This window comes from Mus musculus, chromosome 7, assembly GCF_000001635.26.
Source record: "Mus musculus strain C57BL/6J chromosome 7, GRCm38.p6 C57BL/6J".
Lineage (NCBI taxonomy): Eukaryota > Metazoa > Chordata > Mammalia > Rodentia > Muridae > Mus > Mus musculus.
In genome coordinates, this window is record NC_000073.6 from 45,312,399 (window position 1) to 45,334,225 (window position 21,827).

At 50.5% G+C, this 21,827-nt stretch overlaps 1 protein-coding gene and 1 pseudogene across 13 annotated transcripts in view; one reads left to right on the forward strand and one right to left on the reverse strand.

The window, feature by feature from the left end:
- Nucleotides 1-21,673, reverse strand: part of Trpm4 (transient receptor potential cation channel, subfamily M, member 4) — a 30,917-nt gene extending 9,244 nt beyond the window's left edge. For 2 of the 12 annotated variants that reach the window (XR_882033.2, XR_391361.3), the window contains exons 1-16: nucleotides 21,289-21,669; nucleotides 20,984-21,054; nucleotides 15,323-15,497; nucleotides 14,874-15,054; nucleotides 14,579-14,742; nucleotides 14,165-14,348; nucleotides 9,923-9,984; nucleotides 9,601-9,792; nucleotides 9,390-9,489; nucleotides 6,844-6,956; nucleotides 5,941-6,282; nucleotides 5,638-5,772; nucleotides 4,608-4,737; nucleotides 4,377-4,522; nucleotides 2,583-2,695; nucleotides 2,197-2,274 (exon numbers count right to left, since the gene is read on the reverse strand). Coding sequence is in view for 3 of the 12 variants with exons in the window: in NM_175130.4 (NP_780339.2) it covers nucleotides 2,197-2,274; nucleotides 2,583-2,695; nucleotides 4,377-4,522; nucleotides 4,608-4,737; nucleotides 5,638-5,772; nucleotides 5,941-6,282; nucleotides 6,844-6,956; nucleotides 9,390-9,489; nucleotides 9,601-9,792; nucleotides 9,923-9,984; nucleotides 14,165-14,348; nucleotides 14,579-14,742; nucleotides 14,874-15,054; nucleotides 15,323-15,497; nucleotides 20,984-21,054; nucleotides 21,289-21,312 (2,210 nt within the window). In the remaining 9 variants the exon portion in view is untranslated. Of the gene's footprint in view, nucleotides 1-2,196; nucleotides 2,394-2,582; nucleotides 2,696-4,376; nucleotides 4,523-4,607; nucleotides 4,738-5,637; nucleotides 5,773-5,940; nucleotides 6,283-6,843; nucleotides 6,957-9,389; nucleotides 9,490-9,600; nucleotides 9,793-9,922; nucleotides 9,985-14,164; nucleotides 14,349-14,578; nucleotides 14,743-14,873; nucleotides 15,055-15,322; nucleotides 15,498-20,983; nucleotides 21,055-21,288 lie in introns of all 12 variants that reach the window. The other 10 variants (XR_882034.2, XM_006541146.4, XR_003946552.1 and 7 more) reach the window with 9 other exon arrangements.
- Rpl14-ps1 (ribosomal protein L14, pseudogene 1) lies at nucleotides 12,560-13,253 on the forward strand (annotated as a pseudogene). The gene has a single exon (NR_110499.1). The product of NR_110499.1 is annotated as a ribosomal protein L14, pseudogene 1 (transcript).
- Nucleotides 21,674-21,827: the final 154 nt, after the last annotated feature.

The window sequence follows — 21,827 nt, forward strand, 5'->3', positions numbered from 1 at the left end:
ACTGGATCGGGTTTGACTCTGTCACTGGGAATTCCTAGAAAGACACTGTCTGCAGAGGCTGATCAACTGATAAAGACTTCAGAGACTGCAGAACCTGGTTGTTAGTATCAGATAGTCTAATTTCTTTTGAGCTATCTTTACTATCAGATAGTTTATTTTCTTTTGAGCTCTCTTTAACCTCCAGCCTACCTCAGTCTCATAGCTAACATCTTGATAAACAGATACAAATTTTTGCAATGTACTAATGTCACAAAACCCTAAAGACACCTAAGAATGCAGTAAGATAGGATCTGAGCCCAAGGCTGCGATTCTCCTGCCTGCCCTGTCTGCTCACTTAATATTTCTACCACTGTATTTTTAAGTGCTTTGATTTATAACTTTCTTTGTTCTGTTACTATAAAAACTCCATGAAACAGTTTCCACGTTGGGACATAGAACTAACTTAGCCCCGTGTTTCCACACTTAGGTCACTCACATCTGGCTCGAGAATAAGCTGTCTCTTATTCCGTTTGGCAGCTGTGGGGGTTGGTTGGTTGGTTTGTCATGGTGTGTGTGTGTGTGTGTGTGTGTGTGTGTGTGTGTGTGTGTGTGTGTGTGTGTGACAATTCCCAGTCCTGGTCTCAGAGGGCAACCACATGCATAGACCCTACAACACACAAATCCACATGTACACACATAATTAAAAATAAAATCTTTTAAAGTGTCTAAAGGGTTAAACCAGCACAGCTTGCCAGTCACTTGTCCCAGAGTCTTTCTCTGCCCCAGGGAGTCTGAGTCACTTGAAGGAGAGGGAAAGATTAATTATCTCCTAAATGATACAATACGATACAGTTTACTTTTGTTTCCCTGGAGACCGCAATCCTACTCCTCCACATGCAACCTGCCCGATTTTCTGACTCCTAACTCAGAAAAACAATCTTTCCTTCTCCGTTTCTTTGTCTTTGTTTGTTTTGGATTCTTCCCAAAGCCTAGACTTAATTTCCTTGGTGCTCTGGGCCACCCGTCCCTTCTCACCAGCATGCTACTGTTTTCTAACCTCCCCAGCAAAAGGAGTGGCTTCCTCCCTTCCTCTTCATAGTCGCCTGCTCTGTTCCTTTTCTCTCAGCATCTAATAAAAGGGTCCCAAGCTTCCTTCTGAGTCCATTTCAAAATCGTTTTATCAGCCAGACTAAGACGTGAGAGGTTGGGGTTTGATGTCTCCTTCAGTCGTTTTCACTCTTATTTTTAAACACAGGACTTGCTGATTCGGCTATCCCGACTGGCCCACAACACCCCAGGGACCCTTCCTTCTCTGTCTAGCAGCACTAGTGCAGGCATGCGTTGCCACACCTTAGATTTTATTACAGAGGCTGGGAGTCTGAACTCAGCTCTTTATGCTTGTGCGCTAGGCACCTAACTGGCTGACTCCCCGAGGTTTCCTGTAGGTTTTGTGTTGTTTGGCCTGGGATGGAACCTAGGGCTATGAGGAGCTTAGACAAATACTTAGCAACTATACGTATTGAGCCTGGTCTTTAAAAGATCTCCATGGGGACTGCAACATAGTGACAGGGCAAGAGCCCCAGGGACAGAAACATAATAGAAAAGTGAATAAATACTAAGTAACCAACAGCAAGGGAGCGCAGGTCGCCCAACCCAAACTAAGTTCTTGTGATGACATCATCCTTCTGCCCCTGGCGCTCTGCACTCCAATGGGTGAACTAAGAAAGGTGGAAGTCAGGAGCATTTAAGAATTGTTTCTCCAGGGCTGGAGAGAGGCCCAGCAGTTAAGAGCACTGACTGTGCTTCCAGAGGTCCTGGGTTCAATTCCCAGCAACCACATGGTGGCTCACAACCATCTGTAATGGGATCCGATGCCCTCTTCTAGTGTGTGTCTGAAGACAACTACAGTGTAGTTATATCCTAGAAAAAGAATTGTTTCTCTCTTGAACTCAGGTCCTTCCACTTGAGTAGATTTACCTGCAGAGCCATCTCGTTGGCTCCAAGGACCAAATTTTAAGTCAGTCCTTGAGCATGGCCTTCTAGAACTTACCTCGGCATCTTCTGTGGTTCAGTGAGACCAGCAACTCCTAAAAGCCCATTGCTCCCCTAGTTCAGGACTTGCTACAGTGCCTGATGGAAGTGGGAGTTGGCAAGATCCTGAAACTGTCCATGATGGCGCCCTCCCCCCTCCTCCCACAATGCTGGACTGTCACTCACCCAGGAGGACCTGCTCCATTGATGCTGCTGTCCATATCAAAGTCAAGATCCTTCTGTGTGGGCTCCTCCTCTGACTTCCTGCCGTGAGGGGCAGGACACAGAGTAAGAAATAGAGGGGTTCTTGAGAAAGACCCAAACTTAGTTTACCACAAACAGTGCAGAGAGATAAGGGAGTTGCCCTCCTCCAGAGCCATGGCCTAAAAAGTAGAGAAATCGCATAGAGAGATAACGCAAAGGCAGGACAACAACCCCCACCTTCCAGAACATTCCCTCCAGAGAAGGGAAAGAGTGCCCTTCTCAGGGAAGAGACATGCCAGGTGGCTAAGTAAGAGGGCAGAGAGAAATGAGCAGGAGAGAGGGACAGAGCCTGGAGCCAAGGCACTGACCTGAAGACGATAAGGTTGGTGTAGATGAGAGGCGGGCAGAAGAAGGCGAGAAGCAGGGCCCAGATGGGAGTTGTGCTGTCCATCTCCCCCCACCACTTCTGTGTCAGAAGAGACTGTGGAATGTGAGAACATTAGAGACCCTGACAAGGGCTGGAGTCTGCCACCAGGGCACAGAGCAAGTGTCCATATGGGGTCTCAACTGTTAGAGCATGGGACACAGTCGTCAGAGGCAGCCTCCTCAGGTTCAGCCAGGAAAACGAAACAGCCAATTTTTCTTTCACTGTGTGTGGGTGTTTCGCCTGCCGGCATGTCTGTGCACCATTGTGGGGGCTAAGATTATGTTTTAAGTTTAAATTATTGTGCTTAAAAGATCTATAAAACAAAAGTGTTCCAAATTCAGCTCAAAAACTGTGGTAGTAATCCTATTCTCACCCCGTGGGATTAACGCCATGGCGTGCCTGGTGCCCAGATAGGTAAGAAGAGGGCACCAGAGCCCATAGAAGGAGTTACAGATGGCTGTGAGCTGCCTTATGGGCGGTAGGAATCTAAACTTTCTCTGCAGGAGCAGCCTGTGCCCTTAACCAGTGAACCATTCATTCCTGCAGGCGCAGAGCAGCCAACATTTATTGACATCATAGGGCAGGTGCTGTGCCAAGCACTCTGCATTGACCAAATCACTTAACCCAAAAGGGCGAGTATTTTCTCCTTCTCACACATACAAGATTGACTAAAAACAGATCGACACAGGGAAATCAGCAGAGCTGCCCACTCACAACTGTCTGCCACTCCAGATCCAGGTGATCTCACACTCTCACATGCAGGCAAAACACCAATGCACATTAAAAAAAAAAAAAAAGTAGAAAGAGGGCTAGTGAGATGGCTCAGTGGGTAAGAGCACTGACTGCTCTTCCAAAGGTCCTAAGTTCAAATCCCAGCAGCCACATGGTGGCTCACAACCACCCCTAATGAGATCTGACGGATCTGACGCCCTCTTCTGGTGCATCTGAAGACAGCTACAGTGTACTTATGTATAATAATAAATAAATCTTAAAAAAAAAATTAGCCGGGCAGTGATGACGCATGCCTTTAATCCCAGCACTTGGGAGGCAGAGGCAGGCGGATTTCTGAGTTCGAGGCCAGCCTGGTCTACAAAGTGAGTTCCAGGACAGCCAGGGCTACACAGAGAAACCCTGTCTTGGGAAAAAAAAAAAAAAAATGGAAAGAGCTTCCTGTTGAAGAAGTGGTCTTTCCTTTAGGAGGACAGGAACTCCCCTGTGAAAATGAGGAACTTCTTGTGTGAGAAATGGTACTTCCTGGTAGCAACAACACTACTTAGGGAGGGTCGAAAAGTTATAGATGATTGGTCATCTTATGAAGTAACATTTTCTAAGGCAGTGGTTCTCAATGGTCTTAATGCTGTGATGACCTAGAAAAGTCCCTATAAAATTCCCATTGCTACTTTTTAACTGTAATTTTGCTGTTACAAAAAAAAAAAAAAAAAAAAACTTTTTTTTTTTTTTTTTAAGGTTTCTCTGTGTGTCTCTGGCTATCCTGGAACTTTCTCTATAGACCAGGCTGGCCTCCAAACTCAGAGATTCACCTGCCTCTCTGCCTGTAAATGCTGGGATTAAAGGCGTGTGCCGCCACCACGGGATTTGCTGTTATGAATCTTAATGCAAATATATGATATTCCCTGTGAAACGGCCGTTCCGTGCTCAGAGGTTAAGTGTAATTGTTCTAGGCATAAGTGGACTCCGGGGGTGGGGCTCACGGCTGTCTGAGTCACAGGCTCACCTGGACTCCATCCTGGGCAAAGAACGCTCGGGCATCAGCCTGCATGGCAAGCTGGAGGCAGGTGGCCTCTCCCCAGAGGGGACAGCGGCGCAGAAGAAGGCGGGCTGCTCGCTCTTCACTGTTGTGGTAACACTCTCCAAAGAGGTCTGGGGACAAGGATACAGATGAGGATGGAAGGACGCGGGAGGTGCCTTGTGCACCCCCACACCCCAGGCACTCTGCCCCACGCACCCACGCTCATGCTTTCAAACGTGGCAGCAAGATCCTTCCGCCGCGCGGCCTCCTCAGCCTCCGACTCTAGGCGAGCCATCACTCGGAGTAAAAGACAAGCCCCAAGAGCAGAGGCCACTGAGTTGGAGCCCTGAAGAGACAGAGAAAGAGGACATGGTGAAGTTAGACATCTGGGGAAGGAAAGGAGAGAAATCTTGTGATTGTGGAGGATCAGAAGTTAATAGAGTCATTAAGGCCAAGGGTTCACCCAAACAAATGCACACGGCCAATAGACAGGGTCGCTACCAGCAACGGCGTGAGAAAGCCGAGTGGGGGCCCGGAGCACTGTGCATCGCTCTTTTCCTGGGCACTGAATTCAGTTTGAGAAGATAATGTCATCATCGTATACATCTTTTTTTGTTTTTTCCAGACAGGGTTTCTCTGTGTAGCCCTGGCTGTCCTGGAACTCACTGTGTAGACCAGACTGTCCTCAAACTCAGAAATTCACCTGCCTCAGCCTCCCAAGTGCTGAGATTAAAGGTGTGCGCCACCACACCCGGCTCATGGCATACATCTTTAAAACATTCAGAGTGTGTGTGTGTGTGTGTGTGTGTGTGTGTGTGTGTGTGTGTGTAGGCCGTGGGGGTGGGGTGTGTCACAGGCAGCATTCATGAGGCAGGAGAATCACAGGGTCCTGGCCAGTCTGGGTTACACAGGAAGACCCTGTCTCAGCAAATCAAAACTAGGGGTGGGGATGGCAGCACCCACTGGGTAGAGTGCTTGCCCAGCATGCACAAAACCTTGGGTCTGATTCTCAGCATGGCATGAACCAAGGACAGCAGCCCATGTCCAAGATCATCCTGGGCTGATATCAAGTTCAAGGCCAGCCTGGGCTATCTGTGACCCTGCCTCAAAACAAACCACAAAAGGAAGACAGAGAATGGAGTGCAAGTTGGCTAAGGTCTGACTGAGGTCAGAGCCGTCTAAGGGGCCTTGTTGTCTCTAAGCACAGTGTACCAAGGTGAGGTCCAAAATGAGGAGGCACATTTACCTTCTCCCAGAAATAGATAGCCATCTGGGCCCGGTTCAGCAACAGAGCCCAAATAAGCAGGTCACTCCAGGGGGCTTGTTCAAAGCTTGCATCCGTTGATGGTTGCTTGTTGGCCCAGTCCATAAGCAGAGAGTCCTGAAAGCACGTTGAAGCCTAGCAAGAACTAGCCCCACCCACTGCCCCGGGCTTACCACACCCTCTCTCAAACAATACCTTTCCCCATCTTACTATCCCCTCTTCCCAAAGCCCTGTCCCCCTCCACATGCAGCCCCGCCATGCATCCTCAGCCTTGATGGGCCTTACATTCTCTCTGTGGTCCTGGCCCAGATAGGAGTCTCGGGTGTTCCTGGCAGGGTACCGTGGTGCACACGTTTCTCCCAACAGAGTCCTCAGCACTTGCCCCACATTGGGAGGCCGGAGCTCTACAGTTCCATTTACAGGAGGGGATTTGCTGCTACTAGCATGGGACGCCTGGTCCAGAAGATTTCGGATCAGTGAGTTAGGGGACACCGCGCTGTACAGCTGGGCCAGACGCACGGGGGTCAGGAAGTGTCCCAGGCTAAGGCCATGGGAGATGAGCAGGCGCACAAATTCAGGCCGGTCATTCAGCAGAGCATCCATGAGAGATGCCTCCAGGTGGAAGGACTGTGTGAGGGAAAGGGATGGGACAGGGATGACCTGAGGCAGACATGCAAGGTGAACTCAGAAATGGAGGGCAAGAGACAGAGGCCACAAGTGAAGCATGATAGACAGACAGACAGACTGACTGACTGACTGACTGACTGGTCAATAGTGGATGGACAGATAAATAAGTGGGTGGATGGGTTGGTGGGTGGATTGATGAAAGGATTCATTGGAGGATGGATATATGGAGTAGGCTGGTGGGTGAAAAGAGGGTAAGAATGTTTGAGTAAGTGAATATTGGTGCATGGATGGCTAGAGAGATGGATGGGTGGATGGCTAGAGATGGATGGGTAGGTAGATGGATGGGTGGATGGATGGATGGATGGATGGATGAGTGGATGGACAGACTGTGGATGATGGATGGGTGGGTTGACAGGGAGACAAGGAACAAGTCAGGGACAGAGGAACAACCAGAGATGAGTGGCCAATTAAGGGAAGGCCAGACAGATCATAATGTAAGGCAGGACCAGGTGTCAAGAGGTCAGCCAGGTAGAGAAGTGGGTCTATGTCCTGACTCCTCACCCGCCATTGGATGTCCCCACGGAAAAGTTCACTTTGGGCGATGTCCACGCGGTTCCAAGCCACAGCCAAACGCAGCTCATCCAGGTAGGCTGAGGCCTCAGAGCTCCCACAGGCTGAAGGGACAAAAGGGAGAGGTGGGGCTCAGGGGAAGGGTAGAGACAGAGGGTGATGTCCATTTTGCTGTTTCTTCATATATAGAACTGGAGTCAGAGTGACGCTCTTGACAGCAATGTCAACTGCTAACAATGAGAAGTGATTCCAAATGGTGGCAATCTTCAGCTTGCTCCTCAGTCCCTAAGGTTAATGTCTGGGCCAACAGATATCCAAAGAGGGGTCATGAACATGCCCAGGATCATACAATTTCCCATTTTATTTTGAGAAGCAAAAATGTATCGGGCGTGAGGCACATTTTCATTCTGTGCTTTTCTGGTACTTCTTCCAAAGGGTCAGAGAAAGAAAGCAAACGGTTGGTAAGATCATGCTTGTCCGTGGGTGGATGGGTGAAGGGCTTGGTGACGAAGGGATTGGTGAGTGGATGAAGAGTTTGGACATATGTCCCCTCAAAAACAAAATTCCCTGTGCCTTAACTTGGCATCCCTCATCCCCAGAGCCTCCTGCCCTTAACCTTCCTGCTCACCGTGTCCCACACACGTTTTCTTGAAGTCAGTCTACTCAGCAAGGCAAAAATCCCAGGATCCACCTCTCATGTCCCATAGCTCATAAGCCCCTAAGCCACTGTGCCATGCCTCGCATCCAGTCCCACTGGCCGTAGCACATCTCAGAGCATGTGTCACTTCAGTCTCTTCATCTGCTCATGGTCTCATCTCTCCTCGCCAGACCACCCTGTCTGCTCCACAGGGGCCTCCTGAACACAGTCTGGTCTTGGTGCCCCCATCCCTGCCTCCCAGGGGAAAGTCCTGGCTTCCAGCTCTTCAGCTGGTGGGGCCTGCATCCCTTGCTGCTCTTGACTCCAGCATGGTCTACCAAGTACATAATTCCAGGCTTCTTTTGTCTCCTCAGAAATATCCCATGCTAGAGACCGCATTGCACAGACTTAAATCCTCAGCCACACAAAGCTGCTACCTGGGGGACTACTGCAAAATCCCTCTCTTCCCTCTGAGCGTGAGGTGGTGGCAGTGGTCATGTGAGCCTCGTCAGCCAAGCTTACAACCGACATGCACATCTCGCAGAACGTTGAGATTTAAGGTGGATGGGAAGGCGCATGCATGGATTGAATTGTTAATGGATGTGTCAACGAATAGTTAAAGAACTGGTGGGTGGTGAATAATTAAGGTGGATAAATGGATAGGTGGGCGTACGGGTGAATTTATAGATGGACAAGTGAGGGGGTGGCTAGGAGAATGACTTAATGCATGGCTAGATGTATGGATGGTGTACTGGCTAGTTTTGTGTCAACTTGACACAGCTGGAGTTATCACAGAGAAAGGAGCTTCAGTTGGGGAAATGCCTCCATGAGATCCAACTGTAAGGCATTTTCTCAATTCGTGATCAAGGGGGAAAGGTCCCTTGTGGGTGGGACCATCTCTGGGCTGGTAGTCTTGGGTTCTATAAGAGAACAGGCTGAGCAAGCCAGGGGAAGCAAGCCAGTAAAGAACATCCCTCCATGGCCTCTGCATCAGCTCCTGCTCCCTGACCTGCTTGAGTTCCAGTCCTGACTTCCTTTGGTGATGATCAGCAACATGGAAATGTAAGCTGAATAAACCCTTTTCCTCCCCAACTTGCTTCTTGGCCATGATGTTTGTGCAGGAATAGAAACCCTGACTAAGACAGATGGGTAGATAGATAGGTCACTGGATGGATGGATAGATATGTAAGTGGATGGATGAATGGATTGCCAAGTGGATGGGTGGGTGGGTGGGTGGGTGGATAGATGAATGGACAAGTGGATGGGTGAATGTACAAGTGGATGGGTGGATGGATGGACAAGTGGATGGGTAGATGGATGGATGGATGGATGGATGGATGGATGGATGGATAGATGAGTGGATGGATGGACAAGTGGATGGGTGGATGGATGGACAAGTGGATGGGTGGATGGATGGACAGGTGGATGGGTGGATGGATGGACAGATATGTAAGTAGATGGATGGATGGACAAGTGGATAGGTAGCTGGGTGAGTGGATGGATGGACAAGTGGGTGGGTGGATGATGGATAGAGGATTGATACGTGGATATATAGATGGATAGGGGAATGGATGGATAAGTGGGCTGTAAATAGGTAGGAGGTTGGATGAAAAGACGGAAAATGGATGGAAGAATGAAGGACAAATGGAATGATGAGTAGATGAAAATAGGAAGGGATTAATGGAATATGGATGGGTGGATCCAACAGGGAAGTAAATGGTTGAAAACAATGAGAACGTCTAGGGAAAACTGACCAACAACATCTAGCAGAAACCTAGGAAACAGGAAAGACATAGGAGACACAAAAAAGGTGTGGTCTTAGGCTTAGAGGATTGAGGGTGGAGACAGAGTCAGCCACCGCTGAGGTGAAGACAAGGCCAATGTGGAAGGCCCATCCTACCTTTCACAAGAGCCCTCAAAACGATAGTCTCAAACTCCTCGGAGCCGTCTTCTGATGAATAGACCGTCAGCAACTCCTTTCGGGTCATGATCCTCTCTACCTGCAGAATGCAGAACTCTAGTCCCCAGCTCAGCCCTGTGGTTCCACCTATCCTTAGGACCTGCCAGCCAGAGTGCCCAGCCCTTCCCATCATGGTTCCACAACGGCATACCTGGGCCTGAAGAACCTCAGGGTCTCCTTTAGGGAAGTATCGCCTAATCCGATCCCGGGCTTCGCCTCGCCTAAGTCCCCCACTCCCTGGGGCCAGAGTATCTTCCAGGGTCTCCACCAGACAGTCTGCAGCACCCCCAGAGCCCGCCACCAAGAGGCAGGGGAGCTGAGCTTGGGTGGCATCCTCTATCCGCTTCAGAAGCAAGAAGAGAACCAGTCAGGGTTCAGCCCTCCGGTCCCCGTATCCCTAAGACTGTTGCCTGCCCCAGTATTGGCCTTCAGCTCTCCTCCCACCTCAAAACCAGGGATGCAGCTCCAGATACCTTTAACATCTTCTCATCTCCATCGATGAGAAGAAGGAGCACTGGGATGTCAATTCCAGTCCCTGAGAGAAAGCGGGGAAGGGAAACTCGGTCACATTCTACCAGCCTTTGCTGGGGATGGGAAAAAACTACATTTCCCAGGAATCTCTTGGGGCAGACATTTGGCCTTGTCCTAACATTGGCCAAGAGTCATGGGAATTGTCCTTCTTCTTTGAATTTTTTTATTATTATTATTCATGTATATAGTGTTGGGAGGATGGTGTTCACAAATGTGTGGAGGTCAGAGGACAATTTGTGGGAGTCTGTTTTCTCTTTCGGCTCTGTGGGTCCTGAGGATAGAACTCGTGATTAGGCTTGGCAGCAGGTACCATTAATTGCTGAAGACTTTCTGGGTTTTATTATTAATGTGTGTGTGTGTGTGTGTTGGTGTTATATGGGGTGTGTGTGTGTTGTATGGCGTGTGTGTGTGTATGCACACGTGTGATCATGCGCATGAATAGAGGTGTGCACGTGTCATGTGTGTCATAAGCTCAGGTGTTGCTCCTCGCCTCCCACCTTGATTTGAGGCAGGGTCTCTTGTTTAGCATACACCAAGCTAGCAGCCTCTGTCCCCTACCTCACCAAGGGGAGCGGGGACTGCAGATGTGAGCTGCTGCAGCCAACACAATGTGAACTCTAAGGTCCTCACTCTTGCACAAGAAGCACATATCTGTCAAGTCAGGCCCCAGCACCCCGGACCCCATACTTCTTAAGCAAAGCCTCATACATCCCAAACTGGCCTCCGACTCATTATGAAGCAGAGGATGACTGTGAACTTTGATCCTTTTACAGAATGTTGGGGATGACAGACAACACCAGGTCCAGAAGTCCAGGGCGGTCACCTTAGCTTCAGACGGGAGCAGAGCTTGGGACCTGGACTCATGGCTCTCAAGTCAGTCTTATGATTGGCTAAGCACTCCAAAGGCCAGTGAAGTGAGAGTTCAAGGAAGGGGATACAAGTAGATGGGCAATCTTAGCACCATAAAACCATTAACAAAGTCCAATAGTCAAAGCCCCGAGGGAATGGCACTTTGGTTCCACCCTCAGTAAAATAATAAAATAGACTGTGCTGGGCTGGGCGGCATCACAGCATCCTGGAGCTCTGGGCTGAAGACAAAACAGCACCAAGCAAGATGGTTAAATTTAAATGTGTGCTTTTGTGGTTGTTGCTACTGTTGCTGGTTTGTGTTTCTAGGAGACAGGGTCTCACTCTGTAGCCCAGTCTGCTGCTTCATGGCTTTCCTGCTCCAGCCTCCCAGGTGTCCCCACATTCACCTAAAATTATTTCCTCTCTCTTTTAGATTAATTTATTTCACGCGTGTATGTGGGAGCCACAGTGTGTGTGTGTGTGTGTGTGTGTGTGTGTGTGTGTCTAAGTCAGAGGACAACTTGCAGAGATTGATTCTCTCTTTGCGCCTCGTGGGTTTCAGAGATTCGATTCAGTTCGTTGAGCTTAGCAGCAAGTACCCTCAGCTGAGTCATCTTGCTGGCCCCACAATCATGTATTCTTAATAAAAACGAAACTGCTGCAAAGTAATAGAAAGTTATTGCTCTGGTTTGAACAAGGATAGTCCCACTGGCTCATATATTTGAATACTTAGTCATCAGGGAGTGGCAATGTTTAAGAAGAATCAGGAGGTGTGGTCTTGTTGGAGGAAGTGTGTCACAGGAAGTGGGTTGTCAGGTTTCAAACCATCACATCAAGCCCAGCGTCACCCTCTCCCTGATGCTGTGAATCCAGATGTAGAAGTAGCAGCCACTTCTACAGCATCAAGCCTGCCTGTGTGTCACCAGAGACTACAGCTCTGAACCTGTGAGCCAGCCAGTCCCCAGTTAAATGCTCTCTTTTGTAGGTGTTACCTCGGACATGGCATCTCATCACAGGAATAGGACAGTAACTATGGAGGCCTAGCTGCGAGTCAGGCCACGAGAGATGGAGACCTGGAGAGAACTCACATCTGCACATGAAGGCAACACACAAACACACACATTCACCACGGTTACTCGTGCCAGATGATTTCAAATGTATGACTCCCTAGCATTTGTCACCTAGGAAAATTCCACCCAAGAGCTGGGAATGCTGGCGATGTAGCACACATGGTCCAGCACTCGCCTGGTGTGCACACAGGCCTGGTTCAGCTGCCAGCATGGCCGAAAGAGAAGGTAAAGAAGCCTGTGCATGAAGATTCTACACAAGGGAAATGAAATGGATTGTGTCTAACACCACAAGAAAAAGAGAAGCAAATGCCATGCAGTAGAAATCCCAGCACTTGGGAGGCCGAGGCAGCAGGATTGCCAAGAGGAAGGGATGGAAGGAGAAGAGAAGAGAGAAAAAGAAAAGGCGACAAAGATTGTATATGGAAAGCGCATGCATGGAACTGTCTGACACAGGGGACCCCAGTGTGGGGGGCGGGGATAAGGAAAAGATAATTCACTTTCCATCACTTTTTTTTTTTTTTTTTTGAGGCAGGGTCTCATTAGATATAGCTCTGCCTGTCCTAGAACTCCCTGTGTAGACCTGGAACTCATTGGGCTCTGCCTGCCTCTGCCTGCCAATCACTGAGATTAAAAGTGTGCCCCACGCTTCTCGCTGAGCGCCGCCAACATGGTGTTCAGGCGTTACGTGGAGGTTGGCCGGGTGGCCTACATTTCCTTCGGGCCCCATGCTGGAAAGCTGGTCGCAATTGTAGATGTCATTGATCAGAACAGGGCTTTAGTGGATGGACCCTGTACTCGGGTGAGGAGGCAGGCCATGCCCTTCAAATGCATGCAGCTCACTGACTTCATCCTCAAGTTCCCACACAGTGCCCGCCAGAAGTATGTCCGAAAAGCTTGGGAGAAGGCGGATATCAATACGAAATGGGCAGCCACAAGATGGGCCAAGAAAATTGATGCCAGAGAAAGGAAAGCCAAGATGACAGACTTTGATCGTTTCAAGGTCATGAAGGCAAAGAAAATGAGGAACAGAATAATCAAGACTGAAGTAAAGAAACTTCAAAGAGCTGCTATCCTGAAAGCTTCTCCTAAGAAAGCAGCTGTGGCCAAAGCTGCCATTGCGGCTGCAGCTGCTGCTGCTGCTAAAGCTAAAGTCCCAGCCAAGAAGGCCACAGGACCAGGCAAGAAGGCTGCAGGCCAGAAGGCTCCTGCTCAGAAGGCTGCAGGCCAGAAGGTGGCACCTCCTGCTAAAGGTCAGAAGGGTCAGAAGACCCCAGCCCAGAAAGCACCTGCTCCAAAGGCGGCTGGCAAGAAAGCGTGAGGCTACACAGAATAATAAAAGTTCTTTTTGACGGTGGTAAAAAAAAAAAAAAAAAAAAAAAAAGTGTGCCCCACAAACCAAAAAAAAAAAAAAAAAAAAAAAAAAAAAAAATGGCTGGGCAGTGGTGGCACACACCTTTAATGCCAGCACTTGAGAGGCAGAGGCAGACGCATTTCCGAGTTCAAAGCCAGCCTGGTCTACAGAGTGAGTTCCAGGACAGCCAGGGCTACACAGAGAAACCCTGTCTTAAAAAAGCCAAAAAACAAACAAACAAACAAACAAAACCCAAACAACAAAAACCAAAAACCAAAATCAAAAACAAACTTCTGTATGTATATGTGTCTCTGTGTGTATGTGCCTGTGAGTGCCATGCCTAGGAAGGCCAGAAGAGGGAGCCTGGATCCCCTGGAGCTGGAGTTATCAGATGGACCCCAGGTCCTTTATAAGAGCAGCAAGTGATTTTAACTACTGAGCTATCTCTTTACACTCCCTTTATTGTATTTCTTTTTAACTTACTTTGTGTGTGTGTGTGTGTGTGTGTGTGTGTGTGTGTGTGTGTGTGTGTGTGTGTGGTTTTTTTTAGAGACAGGGTTTCTCTGTATAGCCCTGGCTGTCCTGGAACTCACTTTGTAGACCAGGCTGGCCTCGAACTCAGAAATTCACCTGCCTCTTCCTCCCGAGTGCTGGGATTAAAGGCGTATGCCACCACGCCCTGCTTTAACTTACTTTTGAGAAAGAGTCTTTTTATGTAACTCTGGCTATCCTGTGTAGAGCAGGTTGGCCTCAAATTCACAGAGGTCTGCCTACCTCTGCCTCCCAGTGCTGGGATTAAAGATCTGTGCCACCATCCCCAGCAGGGACAAGACTCTTAACTGAAGTTGCCCAGTCTTGACCACACCTGGCTGTGAGGTCCTGTGTGCTGGCTTCGAAATACAAACCCCACTCACCTCCCACTCCGGTCTTCTGCTGAGCCACATAGGACTCAAACCGAAGGCGGAAGCGGTTCTCACCACCCAGGCGGCCATAGGTGCCATCATCCACCAAGAAGAAAGCAGAATAGTTATAGTCCAGGGGGAACTCAACACCATCCTCAGGGTCACCACGCCACCGGTACCTTGCGGGGAATGAGCCCTGGGGACAATGCCAGATAGAGAAGTCTTTTAGAAGGGATGTGACACTCCCCCCACAGACCCGAGGACCAGACCTTGGCCTCCTCCCTCAGATCCAAGTATCTTCCCCAGACTTTCTTAAACCCAGGAGTCCTTCCCAGCCTCCTCCCTCAGAATTCAGGATTACTCTCTGCCCTCCACCCTCAGACCAGCACTCCAGGCCAGAGCCTCTTCTCTGAACCCCATTCCCACCTTGGGGTTGATCAGCATGTCTCTGTTCCGGACCACTCCCCAGGGGGCCACACCCATGGCCACCACCTTGCTGCTCCCAGTGCTGGCTGTCTGGTGGTCCCTTACAGCCACACCCACGTGCCGGCCAATGCCTGTGTGCAGTCCCCCAGTGACGATCCAGGCCCCTATGTAGAACAGAGGGATGGACAGATTGGGAAACAGTGAGCAAAGACATGGAAAGGGGAGCAATGTCCTCCAACCAGGGCAACAGTGGGGACGCGGCCCAGGACAGACAGTTCCCAACCCCCGTGGTCACCTGTGCTCTGGGCGGCTCTCACCAGCCCGCGACGCAGAAGGTCCTGCAGCCAGGTCTGGAGCACGGGGCCCCCCGACCCCCCCAGCACCGACACCACCAAGTTTGGGGCACGAAAGCCCCAAGAGCGGGTAACGAGACTGTACACAGTGGCCGGATCCGTGCGGTCAGACAGCCGGAGAAACTGTGGACACAGGAGGAAGAGACACATGGGGGACAGAGACTGAGACACCAGGAGACAGATCCAGACAAACGCAGATAGTGGCCTAGAGAGAGGACAGAGACCTAGAGAGAAGCAGACAGACAGAACGGGAGGCTGCAAGGACCTAGAGAGAGAGAGAGGGACAGACTCTTAAGACAGAGGCACGCAAAGACAGGGTGGACCAATGGGGAGACACATTGGCGTTGCCCCAGCCCCACCCAGCCTGGCGCCTCGGACATGCAGGCCTCACGTTGCTGTGCTTTCGGCCAGAGTACGTGAAGTCCAGGTCCCCATAGGCATCTGTGGGCTTCTCCGTGGTGTGCTCATCACTGTTCCACTCGGTAACTACGGCTGCCCCAAAGGCATCCTCCACAGCCACAGAAGGGTGGGCATCCCGAGGTTGCCCACACTGGCACAAGGTCCCTCTGGGGGCATGAGGGTAGAGTATGAACCCTGGGTGTCCCCACTGAATCCATCCTGTCCACATGGGACCCTGTATCCCTAGAGACAGTGTACCATGAACCCAGCACTGGCTCTGACTGTCTGGAGAAAAAACTGAGGTAAGGAGCCCTTATAGCCAAGCTTCACCGCAAATAAGCCAGGACAGGGAGAGTAGCCTGCGGGGTCAGAATCAAGAATAGCACGAGGCCATCAGCAGGTGCCCTTGCTGGCCCAAGCCCCAGAGAAGGACATACACTATGAAAAAGCAACTTTAAAGAATGATTCAACCAAAAGATAATAATAATAAAGAAGAAGAAAAAGAAGAAAGGAAGGAAGGAAGGAAGGAAGGAAGGAAGGAAGGAAGGAGGGAGGGAGGGAGGGAGGGAGGGAGAGAGAGAGAGAGAGAGAGAGAGAAAGAAAGAAAGAAAGAAAGAAAGAAAGAAAGAAAGAAAGAAAGAAAGAAAGAAAGAAAGAAAGAAAGAAAGAAAGAGGGCTGGAGAGATGGCTCAGCAGTTAAGGGCACTGAATGCCCTTTTGAAGATCCTGAGTTCAAATCCCAGCAACCACATGGTGGCTCACAACCATCCATAATGAGATCTGATGCCCTCTTCTGGGGTGTCTGAAGACAGCTACAGTGCACTTACATATAATAAATCAATAAGTATTAAAAAAAAAAAAAGAAAGAAAGAAAGGAAGAAAGGAAGGAAGGAAGAAAGGAAGGAAGGAAGAAAAGGGCAGGCATGGTGGCACACATCTATAATCCTGATTTGAGGTCAGCCTGATATGCAGAGAATTCTAGGATAGCCGGGGCTACAGAGAAACTCAGTCTCAACAAAACAAAATTAAAAAAAAAAAAAAAAAAAGATTCAAAAGAGTTTGGCTACTGTTGAGGCCGGTTTGGGGCATCTTCCCCTCTCTGAAACTAAATTTCCTCCTCCAAAGATACAAAGATGGTAAAAGCCCCAAGGAACTGAGAGGAGCCAAGAAAATCACAGTGTATCACAGTGAAGCTAGGATAGCAACCAGCCCCGGCTGCATGAACTCCAGGCAGAGCTTTAAATAACTCAGAACTTCACAGGAGAAAAGCCCAGCCTCTTTCAGAGCTCCATAACTGTGAGGAGGGCCCTCGGCTGGGCGCTGGCCTGCCAGCCAGTCTCCGCCTGGCCCCAGGCCCCAGCGAGCAGCCGGCCCCGGGCAGAAGCTAGAAGGTAAAATCGCCTTATTCGCTGTTCACTGTACCCCAGGACAATCCTTCCTTCCCAACTCCATTCCTTCTGGTTCTGAGAAACAGAACAGATGATGGCTTCCATTTCTTGTCTCCTTAGATAGAAGGTTTTCCACTCTAAATAGGACACAGTGGGCTGGAGAGATGGCTCAGTGTTAAAAGTGCACACAGAAGGCCCGAAATAAATTCCCAGCACCCACATGGTGGCTCACAACCATCTGTAACTCCAGACCTGGGGGATCCAACGCTCTCTCCAGGCCTTCTCGGACACCATACATGCGTGTGATACACAAACACACACAGGAAAAAAATTCCTATACAGGTAAAAGAAATATAAATGTCAAAAATAACAAAAGGAATATTTAAAAATCATAAACGTACAATCGTCCCTTGGGCTCCGGTGACTGTCACCTTAGTTCCCCAGAGTAATGAGCAGGGACTTGGGGACAACATAGCTAATTCTCCTTGACCCTGATTCTGGAAGGAATTCAAATAGTGGGGCTCACCTGTAGTTTCAGAAGTTAGCTGAACCACTGATGGAGGAAGGTGGGGAGGTGGTTTTTTGTTTGTTTTTTTGTTTTTGGTTTTTCGAGACAGGGTTTCTCTGTGTAGCCCTGGCTGTCCTGGAACTCACTCTGTAGACCAGGCTGGCCTCGAACTCAGAAATCCACCCGTCTCTGCCTCCCGAGTGCTGGGATTAAAGGTGTGTGCCACCATCACCCGGCGGGGAGATGGTTTTTTGACTAGGTTCTCAATAGCCCAGGCTGGCTTCAAACTTACATTAGCTAAAGCTGATCACAAATTATTTCTTCTGATTTATTTATTTTTGGCCTCAAATTTCTGATCCTCTGGTCTCAGCCTCAAGAGCTCTGGAATTACAGGTGTGCACTACCAGCCCTGGCTTATTTTGGTGCTGAGGACAGAACCCTGGGTTGAGCGCGTGGTAAACAAGCTTTCTAGTAACTGAGCAGTGACCCAAGCCCTGGGGGTTTGGTTTTCTTCAACATTTTTATATTTTATGTGTATGAATATTTGTCTTCCCGTATATCAGCACACCACATATACATGTGCACGCTGCCTGTGGAGGCTGGAAGAAGACGTTGAATTCCCTGGAACTGGAGTTAAAGATGATTGTGAGGCCTCCCATGGGTGCTGGGAGCGGAACCCAGGTCCTCTGCAAGAGTGACCAGTGCTTCTAACCACTGAGCCATAACTGCAGCCCTCCGCCCCTTGTCTTTTGAGAGTCCAAGCCAATCAAAAACTAACTTTGTGGCCCAAGCTGGCCTTGAACCCCTGCTCCACCTCCTGATGACAAGTGCACACCAGTGCACACCAGTGCACACCAGTGCACACCCGGCCTAAGGTAATGTCGTGAGGCAGGCAGGCCATGGTACTGGTCATTCACAGGACACACGTCAGGTGCATACAGATGGCCTGGTGTCCCTCCAGAGTTATAAGAGACACAACCCCCTTCTCTAATGCCAGGGGACCCTGACATGCTTCCGTTTCACCCCACTTAATCCTTTTATCCATCAGGACCTCATCTCGGACCCCCTTGATCCCTCTATCTTTTAGTCAAAACTTCTGCACGGAATGTTGTGGAGCATCTGGCCTCCGAAGCGCCTGGCCCCGGGGGCCTGTTACCCACACGGGCTCCTTAGACCCTAACCTAATGACTTAAGCGGAGCTCAGGGGAGAAAGTGCCCACCTTGAGCACAGAAGGACTTGAGTTTATCCCTAGGACCCATAAACAAGTTGCAATCCCAGTGCAGGGGAGAAGAAGACAGAAGGATCCCCGGGGCTAGCCAGGTCACCCCCACGCTAGTGAGAAACACTGTCTTACAAAACAAGGCACACGGCGCGTGGGGAACACTTCCTGAGGCCATCCCCTGGCCTCTATATGCACGAGGGCACACATTTGCACCTGCACTCAGGAGCACACACAAAATTAAATCAAACGAAAACTCCGTTTCTAGTCACACAGTTCATCGCTCAGGGCTCTGTCACTGATACTAGTCACCGTACTCAATGTGGACAGTGAGCATCACTGTCACAGAAGAAAGTAGGTTCTGGTCCCATGGTGCTGGCAACCTTTCCCTTGCCCGCCTGCCTCCTGTCACCTTTGCTCCGTGTGGCTGTGAGGCACAATGGCTCCATTCAAGTGTCATCTCACTGTCAGAAGGTGAGACATTCCACTGGCCACCATGGAATGCACCCCTTCTGGAAACCTTGGCCTGGTCCTTCCTCTCCTCAAAACTGTAATGCACCTCTCATGGTGTCTTTCTTTTCCCTCTGCTTCCCTCAGAGCACCCAGGATCCATGCTAGCCTCCTGGCTACCCCTCAATGACACGCTAGCCCATCAACCCCAGAGGCCGAGAGAGACAGTTAAGACACTTCAGCAGCCGCTAGCACTTGTCTTAAAGGTGTTAAGAGATGTGTGTGTGTGGGGGGGGGGTGTTGGGTGAGTGTTTTGGTTTTTAATTTTGTGGGTGAGGATTTGCCTGCATGTGTGTCTGTGTACCGTAGGTGTGCAGTGCCTGTGAAGGCCAGAAGAGGGCGTCAGATCCACTGGAATGGGAGTTACAGGTGGTTGTGAGCTGCCTGGGCAGTGCTGGGCACTGAGTGCTTGTCTATAACAGCAGCCAGAGTTACTAACCACGGGACCATCTCTACAGCCCCTGGTGGCTTTCTGGTGCTCAGGTTTCTTGGGTTTGGGTTTTTGGTCCTGGGAACGGAACCCAACACATGCTAAGTATGTGTGCTACCCCTGAATTACACCCTAAGCCCAGAGGTGTAAGAAGGAAAGAAGAGGAAGGCGAGAGAGACAGGGGGCCTTTGTATTTTCCTCACCTGCCTCCATGGATTCAATCTCCACCTATAGCTGGGACCTCAGACCCCAGTATGAATCTCACTCTTCTGCTAAGTACCAGCAGGGTCCCAATCCTCCCCTGCCCGTCTCCAAGGCCCATCATGTACACAGAAGGACCGGCACTCAGCATCCCCTTCCAAACCTGCTTCTTCTCCTGGGCTCATCATCTTGGTGATGGTCCCAATCTCTTCTCACCTTTCTGAATTCCTACCCGCCCTCACGCAGCCCCAGGAAACCACACTCGGGATGGCCTCTGAGAGCCCATGAGGTCTACCACCAACCTTCCCACTCACAACACTCTTGACAGCCTGAACTCTGCTCTACTTTCAAGCCACGCTGGGCTGTCCTTAGGGAGGACTTCGACCGAGCACTTCCAAGGCCCAGAGCCACCTTCAAAGCACCACACTGCACCATCTTTCCAATGACACCTGTAGCCCACCAGCTCCCATCTTGTCCCACTGACTTTAGTCACGCTGTCTGTGACCCTCTGCCAGACCCACCAGTAAACCAGTATCTCTGTTTATTTATACAACATTTTCCTGTCCCACACTGGTGGGACAACAGGCTCCTGATAAAGTCACACTAAGGAAATCAGGTGTCACTGCCCCAAGGCCAAAAGTCTACCCTGAGAACTGAGTTAAAGCTGGACCCCGCTAGGGAGACTAAGCATGCAGCCAAGAAGCCTATAGGGCTTGCTCCTGTCCCCTGCCACCTACAGCACAGCACAGCTTGCAGTGGCAATTGCCCTCTTCTTCTCATGGGAGTTGCAGATATTCCCGGATGTTTATTAGATGTTATTAGGTGATGGGCAGAGTTCCAGAAATGTCCCAGAGTGACCTTGTTTAGTTTGCACAGCGGCCCCAGAAGGGAGGAGCTGTTCTGTGCCCAGGTGACAAGCGCAGCCCTAGAAGGGAATTACTATCCCAAAGCTGCAGAGCTATGTAAGGCTGGCAGGGCTGTGTGGCTATGCTCGCTGAGCCGGGATGACACAGAAAGCCGAAGCAGAGACAAATGACACAAAGAGACAGAGACACAAAGACACAGAATGGATCCCCACCTAGAGGGGAATGAAGAATTCGGGGCGTGCCCTAAGCAGGGTGGCCCAAAACAAGGGCAGGGGGAGGGGTCTGTCTCAAGTGAAGGCGGGAAGGTCCTTAGTGGGCGGGGTCTGAGTGTGTTGAGCTGAGACTTCTGTGGTGGGTGGGGTGTGTCTGTGCACCAAGACCTCCTGCGGTAGGCAGTGAAGGTCAGTCTGTGGTGGGCACCCTTGTCTGCGTTGAGTGGGGCGAGTCCAGTCTATGGGGGCGGAGCCTGTCTGCAGTGGGGCAGGGCCCGCGAACCTACGCTGCCAGGTCAGCAGCCCCGAACTGCTCACCCCGCATCATCGGAGAGGTCCACTATGAACGTCGTGCACACCTTCTTCCTGAAGATCTTAGGGATCCAGCTCTGAGAACCGGAACAAGAAGGGCAGGGCAGGGAGTCGAGTCAGACCCACAGGATTCGAAGACAACCCCGCGCGCCCACGGGACACACTGGGAACTCCTCCCTCGGGCTCAGCCAGGAACCCACGCAGCTCGGTCTGGGAACTCCTGGTCCAGCCACTGCAGCATCTGACCCGGATCCCCGGAGCTGGCTCCGCCTCTGGACCCCACTCACTCCCAGCCCCACGCTGTGCGATACCTGCTCCTTCTCCGGCCCCACCATGCTGCTGCCGCAGCCCCTGAGGCTCCGTGTATTTCCTCCAGCCGCCGACCCGCCCGACCAAACCGGATCCGCAACTTCGCAGCCCAGCCCGGGGCGGGGAGTCCCGGGACACGTCACGGGAGGCGGGGAGAGGGCGGCTGCGGAGGAGGGACAAACTCTGCTGCCAAACCAGTGATGGGGTCGGTTTGGGGGACAAGAAAGACCGAGAGTTGGAAGGCAGAGCAAGCGGAGGAACGAAGGAAGCAGAGTGGGGCACACGATAGATGTCAGCCATGGGACAAACATAGATTCGGAGAGACAGAGACTGAGAGAAAGACCCAGAGAGAGAGAGACAGAAACTAAGAGAGGGACCCAGAGAAAGAAAAGGGGGCAGAGACCCAGAGAGAGAGAGAGAGAGAGAGAGAGAGAGAGAGAGAGAGAGAGAGAGAGAGAGAATATGAAGACAGCAATACAGAAAAAGAATGAGATATCCAGAGATAGTTAGAGACAGATAGAAATACAAAGTGATAGAGCAA